General features: G+C 37.8%; 1 protein-coding gene across 4 annotated transcripts in view; it reads right to left on the bottom strand.

Annotated features, from left to right (window-relative positions):
• Positions 1-16,268, bottom strand: part of LOC121373295 (neurogenic locus notch homolog protein 1-like) — a 48,147-nt gene that overhangs the window by 15,688 nt on the left and 16,191 nt on the right. For 2 of the 4 annotated variants that reach the window (XM_041499835.1, XM_041499836.1), the window contains 4 exons: positions 14,455-14,817; positions 9,219-9,563; positions 7,654-7,746; positions 3,255-3,347 (listed from right to left, as the gene is read on the bottom strand). In XM_041499835.1, coding sequence (XP_041355769.1) covers positions 3,255-3,347; positions 7,654-7,746; positions 9,219-9,563; positions 14,455-14,817 — 894 coding nt within the window. The remainder of the gene's footprint in view (positions 1-3,254; positions 3,348-7,653; positions 7,747-9,218; positions 9,564-14,454; positions 14,818-16,268) is intronic. The other 2 variants (XM_041499837.1, XM_041499838.1) reach the window with 2 other exon arrangements.

Raw genomic sequence — 16,268 nt, forward strand, 5'->3', positions numbered from 1 at the left:
TCTCCAGATTCTTGTGTGTGTTCAGTGATCTCTCTGTGTTCTGTTGTATGTTTACTGATAAATCAAGGATGTATTGTGTGTTCAGTGAACTCTCCAGGTTCTGCTGTGTGTTTACTATCTCTCCATGTTCTGTTGTGTGTTCAGTGATCTCTCCAGGTTATGATGTGTTCAGTGATCTCTCCAGGCAATGTGTGTTGTGTTCTGTTGAATCTTAAGAGATCTCTCCAGGGAATGTTGTGTATCCAGTAATCCTCTAGTTGCTGTTGTGTGTGCTAGACAATGTTCTTGATATGTTGTGAATGATATCGGGTTTTCAAGAGTACTCGGGCACAGGTTGAGTCTAGCAAGACTGGAATCCATTCACAAGACTCGAGTACCCATAAAAGGTGGAATACTTTGATCAACTATAATACAATTGACAATGTAAGACAATAATTTGAGCAGTAGATAATCAACGATATACGTTACACAACAATTATATGATCATGTTCTATTTTCTCTTTTTAAACTGGTCGTCCGTCCGTCACAACACTGAATGTATCAACCAGTTTCTAAATGCAATACAATGACATGATTTTGCATCCATATTCAGCTTAATTAAGATGCATAATGCTAGTCTATTTTTATTCCTTAATCTCATCATCATCTAGTGTAAGTGTCAGGTACTCGGGTCCGGGTCGAGTTTGACCCTACAGTACTCGAATCTAATATTTTGGACTCGTGGAGACCCTAGAGTAATATGTCCATGTTCTCTTGCGTGTGCTCTGTCATGATCATGGTCTGCTGTATGTCTATTATGTTACGTTCTTGTCAGGGTTTTGTTGTGAGTGCTATGTCATGTTCCGGATCTTTTGTGTGTGCCACGTCGTGTTCAGGTTCTGTTGTGAATACTCTATCACGTTCAGGCTCTGTTGTAAGTGCTATGTCACGTCCACGTTCTGGTATGTGCACCATGTCATGTTCAGGTTTTGTTGTGAATACTCTATCATGCTCAGGTTCTGCTGTGAGTGATATGCCACATTCACGTTCTGTTGTGAGTACTGTATCATGTTCAGGTTCTGTCGTGAGTACTGTATCATGTTCAGGTTCTGTTGTGAGTACTGTATCATGTTCAAGTTCTGTTGTGAGTACTGTATCATGTTCAGGTTCTGTTGTGAGTACTGTATCATATTCAAGTTCTGTTGTGAGTGCCATGTCACGTTAAGGTTCCGTCGTGATTATTTTGTTATGCTCAGCTTCTGGTCGTTATTCTATGTTATGTTCAAATTTTGTTCTGATTGATATGACAAGCTCTGTTGAGTATGATGTATGTCATGTTCAGTTTATGTTGTGTGTGCTAGATTATGTTTAGGTTATTTTGTGGGTGTTATGTCATGTTCATGTTCTGTTGTGTGTGTTATGTCGTACTATTGTTATGCTTTTATGTTATGTCATGTTCAGGTTCTGCTGTGTGTGCTATGCCATGTTCAGGTTCTGTTGTGTGTGCTATGTCGTACTAATATTATGTTGTTGTGTTACGTCATGTTCATGTTCTGTTGTGTGTGCTATGTCATACTAGTGTTATGCTTTTGTGTTACGTCATGTTCATGTTTTGTTGTGTGTGCTATGCCATGTTCAGGTTCTGTTGTTGTGTTATGACATGTTCATGTTCTGTCGTTATGTCATGTTCATGTTCTGTTGTTGTGCTATGTCATGTTCCTGTTCTGTTGTTGTGCTATGCCATGTTCCTGTTCTGTTGTTGTGTTATGGCATGTTCATGTTCTGTTGTTGTGTTATGTCATGTTTATGTTCTGTTGTTTGTGTCTTTGTGCTATATCATGTTTTAGTTTTTGATGTGAGTGCTGTGTTATGTTCAGGTTATGTCGTGTTTGCTCTGTCGTACCCAGTGTCTGTTCTAAGAATTGTGTTCTCTCCGAGTGCTGTAATGTGAGTCGGCTGACAATGTGGAATGTCGTCAAAATCCAAAAAAACTCTTCAGTTTGTTTTTTTGCACGTTTAGGTTACATGTGCTTATTTCTGTTGCTTGCTCAGCATTCTGTTGCAAATATTCGTTAATTGTAAAGTTAATAAAAATCCATAGATTCACTTTATTTGCCTGTTAACCTTATGTCTGATTAAACTGTCTCTTGTTATTGGAATTGGTCCTGGATAAATTTCAGTTGCGTTTGTATGTGCAATGTTGTTACGCATTAATGCATACAGGTAGGCCAATCCTGCAGATCTTCAAAGGACGCTGAAAGACGGAACTTGATCACCGTAACATATAATTAAATACATCCAAATCAGTGTAATTATGCTTGCACTTTAGTCGTATCTGCCACATATGACATTATTATGAATTCAATTGTATCTAAGATAAAACTACATTGTGGAAACTTTGCTTCGATAAAAATACTTCAAAATTAACCAAATCATATTTATTCATATAATTATGATGCACAACCCCCACTCCCAAAAACAAAAAACAAAACAAAAACAAAAACAAAACAGAAAAACAAACAAAAAACAACAACAAAAAACAACATCATACGAACATTAATATTACTGTAATTCCTATTTATATATACACACGATTTTTATCCATGACACTCGGGGCTCTCACAACGCCAAAAGTCATATTAGTTTTAGGATTCAAGCACATAAAAAAAATGACATAATGTATGCTCTTTTGTACTTAGAATTGGAATTTCTGTAACAAGCAGATAGCAAAAAATGCACATGGGTCGTATTTGCCACATACGACCTATGTCAGACATAACTGTGTAACGAAGTGTACACAGCTACGATTTTTTTGGTAACAATATGTGAATATGTAAAACGATGTTTTATGTCGTACCTGCCTCTTACGACCTTCTGGCTCTCACGCGATATATTGCTTTAGAAGTACTCTCAGAATGTTCTTTAAAGTTAAAGTTTGCTTTGTTTAACGAAATGCCTAGAGCACACTGATTTATAAAGCATTAGCTATTAGGTGTGAAACGTTTGGTAATTGCGACTCGTAGTCTCCAGAGGAAATCTGCTTAATTTTTTCATTAGCAGAAAGGGATCTAGTATATGGTTCCCCCCAGTATCATAAAGACAATTAATATAAACATTTTGGGATTCAGTCTCTTAAACTTATGCTTCCGACCCACAATCTGCGATTTGCAGAAGGACGAAATCATGTTAAATAAGCAGCCTGAATAGATGGATTACTCTTTGTTGATCAACAATAAAACAATATTATAATACCTATTTGTACTTTCCAGACTCACCGCATGCGGGTCCTATGAATCCTGAAGAGCAGATGCATCCAGAGCACGTTGCAAGCGGTGTACCACCATTCAAACAAGTTAATCCACATTCTCCTGAAATGAATTTGTTTTTTGTTTAACGATACCATTAGAGCACATTGATTTATTAGTCATCGGCTATTGGATGTTCTCCAGATATTACTACACGATATACAACCGGATGAGCCAACAGGTGCCGTCTATGTCCTGTCTATCTGTCTGTATATTACTCCGGACTTTTCATCTGAAATGGTTTCATGGCGATTTATACATTTTGGCAGAGTTATGGCCCTTGAATTTAGACGATAAAAACAAAATTCTTAACCATTTGTTGCAATGCCTCAAGATACTCATTTGAAATTTTGTTATAGATGAAAATTGATTTCCATTGCGATTTACAGATTTTAGGCAGTTATGGCTCTTGAACTTAGGAGATAAGAAAATTCGGTAGAGGACATATATTGCTTTAGAAGTACTCTCAGAATGCTTTTTAAAGTGAAAGCTTGTTACGCCATCCCTCGAGCACACTGATTTATAAATTATTGGCTATTGGATGTGAAACATTTGGTAATTTTTACTCGTAGTCTTCAGAGGAAACCCGCTTAATTTTTCCATTAGCGGCAATGGATCTTATATATGCACTTTTCCATTGGTAGGACAGAACATACAAGTGCTTATTTCGAACACTGGTGATATCATGTAGAACACTACCCGAATTTTCATTATATAAGGTTTTTTTTATGAAATGAGTGAACTTCCCATGTTATTATCTGACCGAAGAAAAGTGAGGTCAGTATGGGTGTAACAGCATGTATGCATGTTTGGTCTGCTTATACGCAATGTTCCTATTTGAGTACTTCTCCCACACCAAGCCTGGGGACTGTAACACGTTTTAAAGTATCTCCATATCATAACATCGTTCCCTAATGCAAAACAGTAAATTTACGTTTTAAATGTGTATACTTTCACTACTAACGTAGGTTGTGTGGTCGCCACCTCTAATATAATTTTATTCATGAATGCCACATCAATTGCAACTGCAGATATTTTAGCGGGGGAGGGGTCTAGACTTGTGACTTAAGATTTTGTGTGTGTGTGTGTGTGTGTGTGTGTGTGTGTGTGTGTGTGTGTGTGTGTGTGTGTGTGTGTGTGTGTGTGTGTGTGTGTATGGGGGGGAGGTCGAGTCGAATATATTGAGAAAAAATAGAAAATCAACTTGAGCGGAAAGTTTACTCAAATAGGTACATTTGCGTATCAGCAGGAAAACATTGTACTCAATTGAATATATTGCATGCATGGAGTTATCGCCATGATTACTATTCCACCCAGGTTTGGAGGACAATTACACGTAGGGCATACGTATATTGTATTGTATTGTATTGTATGCCTCAAGAGCTGCACCACCACTGAAAGAAATTATTTCACTTTCTCCTACAATGACCTAACTGCATTTACTACATAGTATTTGCCATCGATCATACTGTTGTTACAAATGTAACCAGTACATGTCTCAAGTGCTGTACCACCATTCTAACAAGTTGTTTCACATTCCCCTACATAAATGGTAATAAATAATACAATAAATAGTATCTGGCATCAATCATACTCTTGTTACAAACATAACCAGTGCATGTTTCAAGAGGTGTAGGTATTATTAAACCAAATAACTTCCGATTGGGCCAAAGTCCGAGGTGCAACCAACATTTGATAGAGCAGTTAACACCACAAGTCCTTTAATTGGTGATAAATGTGTGTTAGTTTTAAACAAAAAATAATTTCATCTGGGGAAAAAATGTATGCAATTTTATTTCATCTATACCAGTATGTCAAGTAGCCTTGTGCTTAAAACATGTATGGGGTAGCTATGAAAAAAAATAGTCACATTTTTTGCAGAACTAGGGTAGTCATAGACGCTACTCTTGTTACAAAAATAACCAGTGCATGTTTCAAGAACTGTACCACCATTCAAACAAGTTAGTTCACATTCTCCTACAGTGAACAAACTACATTCAATAAATAGTATCTGCCAGCAGTCATAATCGTTAAAGACATAGTGGCCTATTTAAACAACCATATTAAACCATACTCTATGGTGACAGAGGAGAACTGGAAAAGACAGATCATTTCATTTTACAGACTGGACTAGACTGGTGTAGCTTGTGAAAGAAGAAGATGAAAAACGAAACAACAACAACAAAACACAACAACAAACAAACAAACAAAAACTAACCAATGTTCTTTTCATAATCCACATGAAAACATATTTTGTTTCTTTTTAAAGGTCCAGGCTTATCGAAAACATAATTCACTATTGTGTGGTATGTACGTATATATATATATATATATATATATATATATATATATATATATATATATATATATATATATATATATATATAAAAGTATCAATAAAACAAATTCCAAAACAAATTACCCGTTTTTAATATATTCGCAATAAAAAGTCACGTTTTCCCCATCACTTGACAAAACACCTATCTACTCCACGAGCTGTCACGTGACCCTGTGACGCGCTATGCCGTATACTGTTATTGTGCACAGCCTTTCACACCTGGCCTGACCTGACCTTTTCACACATTTGATTTGAAACGCATTTTTTTAACCGCTAAAATGTTATTCCAGTTAATTGAATTGTATGGATGGAATATTCTTTTGGAGATAGTTTCCAAATGTAAAATATGGTGAACCATTGTTTAGTGTTGGGATGTATCAAAGCTGCAGTGTTTCCGAACTTTAGACAAACCGACAATCACATGGTTTGCATGGCAGAGGTTTTTAAACCGAACCCGAGCGTAATTGAATTTACCGTCACGATGGATAGGATCTGCAGTGACCACTTCATCGCTGGGGATTACGACAATTATATAATGTGGACGATGAGTATGACACCTAAGCTTTTTGTTCAAACTTATCTGTTCAAAGTCTGTATCCCCACCGGCACAAGTTCTACGATTGGGCATAATAAAGCAAACAAGAAAAACACCACGAGCACCAGCTAAACTAGAGCTCAAAGGGTGAGTTACAAGTTGAGCACACAGAGAGACAAGGGGGCGGGGGTGGGGGGGGGGGGGGGGGGGAGGGGTCAGGGGCGGCAGTGTAAAAAACAAATAGTGGTACGTCTCGAGGTTTCCAGACTCTTCTTTCAAATTCAACTATGAAGGACATTTCCACAGATACAACAAATATAATTCATAAAAGTGACTTTGAAAAGTGGTACGGCCATGCGCCGCTCCTGCAGTGGCGTAGGGAGGCTCAGGGGGATCACCGGATCATGCTCCCACCCCCATCAAACGTTTTTTAAAAACTATTACATTGGATTAAAACATACATACAACCATCACCCCAATATAAAATCCTGACTACGCCAGTCGAGGATGTTATATATATATATATATATATATATATATATATATATATATATATATATATATATATATATATGTGTGTGTGTGTGTGTGTGTGTGTGTGTGTGTGTGTGTGTGTGTGTGTGTGTGTGTGTGTGCGTGCGTGCTTTGAACGACTGGTATCTGACTTGTACCCCTTCCCCACACACACACGCTAATACAACCCACATTTAGGACACTTGAAAATAATTATATCATTTTCAAAATCAATTAAAGTATGTTTTTGTTTAACGGCACCACTAGAGCACATTGATTGTTACTTATCGACTATTGGATGTCAAACATTTGGTAATTTTGGCATAGTAGTCTTAGAGACGAAACTTGTACCATTTTCCCATTTGTATGAAGGGATCTTTTATATGCACCATCCCAGACAGGTTATCACATACCACGACCTTTGATATAACAGTCGTGGTTCATTGGCTAGAACGAAAAATAGCCCAATGGGCCAGACGAGGATCGATCCCAAACTGACCATGCATCAAGCGAGCGCTTTACCACTGGGCTACGTCCAGCTATAATTAGATAATTTTCAACAACATACAAATTTATCACTTATCTTCTTAGAAACAAAAATAAATGTGACTAATCATAAATGGACACAAGAGCATATATACATACACACACACTATTTTTTATTAATGTAGGTTACAAGGGGCTACGTCACATGTCTGATGCGGGTCAACTCGACTGAGCAGTGGGGTTTCTCCCCAAGCGTTTTACAAAAAGTCACTTTATCAATAATTGGGATGGGTTTTGTTTTGTTTAATATTGTAATGTTTATGTATTATATATATATATATATATATATATATATATATATATATATATATATATATACATTATGTGTATTATTAATATTAGTAGTAGTAATATTAAGCCTGGACCTTTAATACAAACCAAATGAAATTATTTATAAAACTATTTAAAATGGAGTCAGGTATGAGGCACAAACTTACGACATGTACTTCCGTTCCAATTTCCAACGCAATTACACTTGTCACATGCATCGTTAAAAGTTCCGTCATTTTCACAAGGTAGTTTGCAAGTAGCTGGAATATATGTTAACCTGATAAATTGTGCTTGGTGGCTATATAACCCAAACTGACCCAACCACATGTCCATCAACCTATAAATGATTTGCTTTGATAACCTGCACTATCATGCACACACACTTTCTGTGTGACCCCATGACATGTTGCTGATAATTCGCAGTGTTATCACATTACTTCCTGATAACATCTACGTTGCTAGCCTGATCAGAGGCGGATCTAGGGAGCGGGGGGCAGGTGCCCAAAGTTTTCTTGGTATTCCGCCTCATGTCATTGGGGCCCCTAAATGGATTTTCTGGATCTGCCACTGATGATAACCTTGGCGCTGCTATTTGTTACCAGGGCAATAGGAAATTAATTTTGTGCTTGTCAATGGGTTGATTGTTAGTTTTTTCAAACAACCAATTCCGATGGTAGTACGGTCCCATTTCACAGGAATGTAAAACGTGGGAGCAATCTTTTTAGGATATGGTCCAACGTTTAACTTAATTTGGTTACGATAAGATGAAATATGTTGGTCATCTGAGAAACTAAACTTTAAGTTTCAAAATGGCCAAAAACGAAATGGCAGAACATTGTCTAGTATGAATATAGAAATGGTATACCAATGGTCATTACAGAATTAATGTCTGTATACATTTAATTGATGGAACTTTATTACCTACGAGACACAGCATACTCAGGTTTAAATATATCATACGATTCCCCTCGTGTATCACTGTCACAACAAAATCAAAAGTCCTGACATTGTTATTTAACGATTGGCTGTCATAATAATACATCTCTTTTTTATTAGCTGTCGTAGGAAAACATCTCTTTTTGACTGACTGGTATGACATTCCACAGGTTATATTTTGACTTCAAAATGTCCTGCAATACAATGCCTTTCTCTGAATATGTTACTTCACACGTAGACATTTTGTGTTCTGCATCTTTTTCCTTTACATTGAATTGGTTTTGCCCCTAAGCTGTTGCCTACATCTCATTTCTCGTGGGGTTTTCTGGTTATCTTTTAAATATATTTTACTACTTTACTCTGAGGCATTTTGAAAGCTTAATGATATTCAGCCTGCGATGTCATGACAATGTAATTGGAACACTTATATTGTAATTATAACTCTTTTTTTTCTTTTGTACGGCAGCATTGTTTTCACAGATTTCAAATTTTAAAGAAATTTTGTTTGATTTTCAGAGACGTGCATGGTGTTATTCAGTACATACATACATTTGTACATACATATATACATACACTGGCCATCAGTTTACACTTTAATTTAGCCAGATTTGTTTTTAATATCTGATATATGACGTGTCGAGTATAATGGGACGTAAACAACAAGTGGCAATGGCCGTCTGTCACTTGGAGGACAAGACCAGAAAACCAAAGAAATGGGCACTTTATCGTCTAGGTAGACTAACTAGTATCCCTTCTATCAGCTGAATGCACAAGAATGCATGATACCAATACTTACGGGGCATAGTAAATTTGTTGCTTTTGTCACCTTCTTCTATACAACAAAACCAGTCTGTTACATCATTGAATGCTAGACGTACGATCTCCATAATGTAGATTTTAACAAGTGACCGGACTTGGTCCGTTCCCTGCCCGCATTTGGGTTTATAGCCTTTAGATGTACTGCTGAGTACTGAGCAGTTCGAGCCGTGTTGCAGCAGTGAGCCGAAGACGTCGGTTTCCCTCAAAATCTTAATTGTACCTCTAACAACACCAGAATAAGGGTGTTCCAGCTTACAAGTCAGAATAAATAGCTTATCTCTCACAGAATATTTGGATTTCGCTGACATGGTCAACTTGAGAGCTAAATGAAGACAAAGACACATTATATTTTCATTGTAGATGGAAAGTCATTTATGTTACATAAACATACATCAAATTATATAAAGAGAAACACAGACAGTTTATTCCATATTAAATACCATAATCCCACGTTTGTATAACTGCTGTAGTTCCTCGCCTCACTTTTTCTTTATCTTGAATGCACAAACATAGTTTGCTTGTCATAACAAAGTTGATCGAAATGCTTTAAGAACATCAAAACATAGCATTTAAAGAAACAAAAACAGTCAGTTGGAAGCTTGAGCATTTGTTATTCTGTTTAAACATCGAGATGCTATTTATTTTATTCCAAGGGTTCAGCATTTCCGTTATTGGATGATCACGTGAATATGAAGTTGCTTGGCCATCATGGTTAAACAACGTCAGTGCGACATGTAGAAAAACATCTTCCTATTAATATTCCACATGTGGAGCTGGGTGAGGATAAAATATGTTGGTACAGTGGGGAGCTTGAGGGTGTATGCTAAATTAAAGTTATGAATTTTTCAGAAGAGTACGTTGTATATGCTGTCTTGTGTTATTATCCTGCTGACTAACATTATCATTGATTTTATTAACCCTCAATTTAATTTGAAACCATGCACTGAAACGCTGTCAACTGTCATAGTCACTAAGCACTATCAGCTGATACACTGGCACTCTGTATTGGTAACCTGAACAGAAACACACATGGCACTCATCATTGGTGTTTCCAAGAGTGCCCAAGCTTTTTTCGATAAACTGTCTTTGGGTATGAGGCTTACAGAAACAATATGAAATGCCTTTTTTTCGTAAAGAAAAAATCATATTCATTTGACGGAATTAAGTCATGTTCTAAATGAATGGCAATGATGGAATTCAGTTGCGGCTGCAGTTTTGAAATGAGAGGTTGTAACATCAAAAATGCATTTTGCTGTACTGTAAGTTAAACAAACATGCATATGTAATTTTTGTTAACGAAAGCAATCTTCCTTAACAAAAAATAAATAAAAAGTAACAATAAATAAATAATAACAATAAATAAATAAATGAGGGAACCACCCCCCAAAACCCCATATACACCAAAACAAACAATAAGAAAAAACAACAACAAAAGAACAGCCGACCAAGATATTATAGTTAAACACTGGATTTTAAAGCCATTTTGAAGTTCTGTTGGTGTGGGTTGGGGGTATAAGATCCCCAACATTCTCCTCTGGTACAGGGTCCGCATAGAATATCTGATATAGTTAAATAGCTGTAAACTTACTATACAAAGTTTCATGCCATTTCAAAAACATACTGTCTTTCAGATTTTGACAAGTTTGATTTAATTCATTGAAACAGTAATTTTATTAAAGCTGCAGTCCCTGTAATATTTTTATTATTTAAACATTTAGAACAGATAATCCAATTACATTTGGTGCATATAAGACGAAGCATTGGTTTCACTTCGCTGGCTTATCCAAGTCAAAGGCAAACCCAGTATTTCGAAGTGGGACACTTTTGACAGGCTCGCACCGACCTCTGTTTTCAATGGTTTATCGCAAGTGTGGAATTCCCCAACAACAGATTACATGAGATTTCGCTATTTTGGAACGCGATTTATGGCGTCAACACCAAGGAGAAGTGTCGGCAAAATTATTAACGGCATTGTCGGGTAAAAGAAGAAACGCAAATAACGTCACGATGTCATCCGGAATATTGCCCGAGTGAGCCTAGAAAAAGAGTACAGTATGAACTAAAACGTCAGCATTGCATGCAGACGACGCCGTTCCTTGATAAATGGTAGGTCCTAAGGTTAACTTTTACTTTTCAGTCAGACCAGAATCAAATATTACTATTACTACTAGTAATAGTATCAACATCAAACAGGGTTGTTTTAAGTTAGGCCTGTAGGGGCGGTGGTGTGGAAAATGGTACCCAGCGATTTATTTATTGTATAACGTTTTTGTTTTTTGTAGGTATTTTTTGCTACACGATATTATCACAACTGGGGGATGTAGCTAGGATTTTTTTTCTTTTGGTATGTATGTATGTATGTGTGTGTGTGTGTGTGTGTGTGTGTGTGTGTGTGTGTGTGTGGGTCGGGCATATACATTGTTGGAACGAATGAGCATGGAAGGCGCAAGACACTGGGGAGGGGGTGGGGGTCCGAAGCAGTGCCGGATTTAGATCTTGGGTGGCCCGGGGCACTTCAGGTTCAGGGGCCCCTCAACATAGAAATTAAATTACATGAAAAATAAAGAAATGAACTAATTTTATAATTACTACATTTTTTTTCTAAAGGAAGTCCTTAGTCTGCCCCCTTATAAATTCGACACTATTCCCCTCCCCGGGGAATTTTGAAATCTAGAGGATCTGAAATACAATTTTGCAGCCATTTTAGGGAGGTTACCTACATAAACATCAATATTGTTATTTGTATTTGAAGGTAACAGATTTTTTTCGGGTAGGGGTGGGGGATGGGTTGGCTAACTGACAACTTTTAACTGTTTTTGAGGGCTTAATATATATATATATTTATTTATTAGGGACTAATTTCAGGATCTATAAGCATTTTATAATATGTATAAACTATATTATCATGAATTATACATCATAGACTCATAGACTAGTAATATCTGAATCTGATATATATATATATATATATACTCTGTCAAAAAAAAGGCAAAGGCGAAATATTCATGAAATTATCTCTTTAATGTGACAATGTTCATGCTATGGACTGACGACAGTGGAGGCGTTTTCTTCAATCCTAGCCCATTCTTCCTGCAGTGCAGGAAGCGTCTGAGGCTCCGGGCCACGCTGGCGTACACGTCTGTCCAGTTCGTCCCATAGATGTTCAAGGGGGTTGAGATCTGGCGATCTTGATGGTCATGGCAGTACATTAATGTTCTCATTATATAGGAAATCCATTGTTACACGTGCTGTATGCGGCCTGGCATTGTTCTGCTGAAAGACAGCATGTGACAGCGAAGAATTTCATCCCGGTAGCGTACAGCTGTCAGGTTGTCTTGTACGAACACAAGTTCACTTCTGGCGGTGTATGAGATGGCTCCCCACATCATGACACTCTCTCCACCGAATCTGTCAACTTGGGCGACGCAGTTGTTGGCAAAACGTTCATTGCGGCGTCTATAAACATGTTGTCGTCCATCACGTCGCTGTAGAAGGAAACGTGACTCGTCGCTGAACCATACTCGCCGCCAGTTTCCCCAAGTTTCACCCCTGTACATACGTGCACTAGCGAACACGTAAATGTCGATGTCGACGTCGCAGGATGGGGCCAACATACAGTCTCCTAGCCCGTATACCAGCTTCTCGAAGTCGGTTCGGAATGGTTTGTGCAGACACCCTTCTCAAACCAGGTATGCGTCCAGCAGTGTTCGTTGCTGTGGTAGTTCGCTGGCAGTTCAGTGACGCAAGTGCAGAACCCGGATGTAGCGATCTTGTGCTGTAGTTGTTATGCGAGGTCTTCAACTTCTGGGCCGGTCTTCAGCTGATTGAAACTGCTGGTACCTGTCCCAGAGACGTGAAATGGTGCACTGATGGACGTTCATGTGGCGTGCGACTGCCGATTGCGATTCACTGGAGTATTGCAATGTTTCGATTCGGCAGGCTTAGTCTTGGCATCTTGTAACTCTTCTACGTCGAAATGGAAATGAGGCATCATTGCGAGCATTACAGCTTTTAAATACCCATCATTACCCCAATCTTTTCCCCGAGTTTCATGTGCATTCGCCAAAATATAATCACTTCACGCCGATTTCCTGCAACTGTCGCACAACGTGCCACAACGTGCGTTAAATTTGTTTTAGGGTGCATTTGGGCATGCTGTCCAATTCCAGGAACATTAACAAACATGGTCATTCAGCAACCTTGTAAAAAAACCCTATATTTTGTGTAATCAAACACTTTTCTTCTTTCCCTATTACCTATGCGTTTCCTTTTTGACAGAGTACATACATACATACATGCATACATGCATATATATATATATATATATATATATATATATATATATATATATATATATATATTCCATTGTATAATTGTATTCCATTGTATAATTGCTGTTTTGTAATAGGTGTCTTGATTGGTTAAAATGCTATCACGTGATCTAAAAAAAAAACGTTCATTCTTCCATGAACGTGAAAACCGTTTTACACACTTACTGTATATATGAACGGCTTCACGCTAACGCGCTACGCCATTCATACAGTGTGTAAAACGGTTTTGGTGTTTATCATCGAATGAACGTCAAATATATATACACACACGCTTAGGGATCGATCCCCGTCGGGGGGCCCACTGAGCTATTTTTCGTTCCAGCCAGTGCACCACGACTGGTATATCAAATGTCGTGGTATGTGCTATCCTGTCTATAGGCTCAAATGATTTTGAAAAGAAACAGATACCAAAGTTTGAGTTCGACACATCCATTAAACCGGGAAACCAGATAGGTTTAATTAGCATTGCGAGTACAAAAAGGTTTGAGGCCTTCAGAGACCGATCTATATCAATATTGCGCAATCTCTGCCTTCCAAATTGTAGTCAAAGACTCCAGCTCTAATAGAACAGTAATCCTATGTTTGACGTTAAATACCTTGACATCGATCATTTTCATGCTCCCTGATAAAAATAAAAATTAGCATATTATCACTAATGCACACACCACAGGAAGAAACCCATCAGCAAATACGTATTTAACCAGAAAATTATTGAAAGGAGACTTACACAGTCGCATATATTCTTGTTCACATTATACTCATGCTATAAGACTAAACAACAAGCAACCCCCCACCCCCTCACACACACACACACACACACACACACACACACACACACACACACCGTATATGGTGTTTTGTATACGTGATGGCACTACTTACCAGCCGGTCTCATATGCATAGTGCTTGATTGCGGAATAATTGGATACAAAATGAAACAAGTCCAGTCATTGGCATGATCTTTTCTTGCCCTGCTGATTTGCACAGTGTAAATCTTAACATCCGAGCTGACGTCGTCCGTCCCCGTCCCGCATTTGGCTATATATCCCTGCACTTTTACATGTACTGTACATTTCGAGCCCTTCTGCCAGAAATAGACGGGTAGTATATCGCCATATATTAACTTGAACTGCACGTCACTCTTCGTAAGACCGAAACCACGGGCGTTGGTAATCTTACACGTCATATCGAAGGCCAGACCCGAAATCAAGAGAGGAGAATCCACGACAAAGGTGAGCATCACCTCTAAAGAAAGACAAACACACAGTCTACGGTCATTGTAGATGGAAATACACATGTACATTCAAGTTACGTAAGCCAACATCAAGTTGCTTGAACGGACATCGAGTTACATGAGCACACATCAGGTTGCATGAACACACACCAAGTAATATGAGCACACATCAAGTTGCATGGACATACACCAAGTAATATGAACACATATCAAGTTGCATGAAAATACACCAAGTTGTATGAACGTATATAATGTTATATGAACACACATCAAGGTACACGAACATGCATCAAGTTACATAAACATACATCAAGTTACATGAACATACATCACGTTACACGAACGCACATCAAGTTACACGAATACTCATCACGTTACATGGACACACATCAAGTTACATGAACATACATCAAGTTACATGAACACACGTGAAGTTGCACGAACGCGAACATCAAGTTGCAGGGACACACATCAAGTAATATGAGCATACATCAAGTTACATGAACATACATCAAGTTACATGAACATACATCAAGTTGCATGAACATACATCAAGTTACATGAACACACATAAAGTTACATGAGCATACATCAAGTTACACGAACATACATCAAGTTACACGAACATACATCAAGTTCCATGAACATACAACAAGTTGCATGGACACACATCGAGTAATATGAGCACACATCAAGTTACATGAATACACATCAAGTTGCACGAACGCAAACATCAAGGTGCAGGGACACACAACAAGTAATATGAGCATGCATCAAGTTACATGAACATACATCAAGTCCCATGAACATATACCAAGTTGCATGAACACACATCAAGTTACACGAACACACATCAAGTTGCATGAACACACATCAAGTAATATAAGCACACATCAAGTTACACGAACACACATCAAGTTGCACGAACACATCTCAAGTTACATGAACACACATCAAGTTATATGCACACACATCATTTTACATGAACACACATCAAATTACATGAACACACATCAAGTTACATGAACACACATCATGTTACACGAACATACATCAAGTTACACGAACACACACCAAGCTACACGAACACACATAAAGCTACATGAATACACATCAAGTTACACGAACACACATTAAGTTACACGAACACACATCAAGTTACATGAATATACATCAAGTTACACGAACACACACCAAGTTGCATGAACACACATCAAGTAATATAAGCACACATCAAGTTACACGAACACACATCAAGTTACACGAACACATCTGAACACACATCAAGTTATATGCACACACATCATTTTACATGAACACACATCAAATTACATGAACACACATCAAGTTACACGAACACACATCAAGTTACACGAACACACACCAAGTTACACGAACACACATCAAGTTACATGAATATATATCAAGTTACATGAATATACATCAAGTTCCATGAACACTC

This window comes from Gigantopelta aegis, chromosome 5, assembly GCF_016097555.1.
Source record: "Gigantopelta aegis isolate Gae_Host chromosome 5, Gae_host_genome, whole genome shotgun sequence".
Taxonomy (NCBI): Eukaryota; Metazoa; Mollusca; class Gastropoda; order Neomphalida; family Peltospiridae; genus Gigantopelta; species Gigantopelta aegis.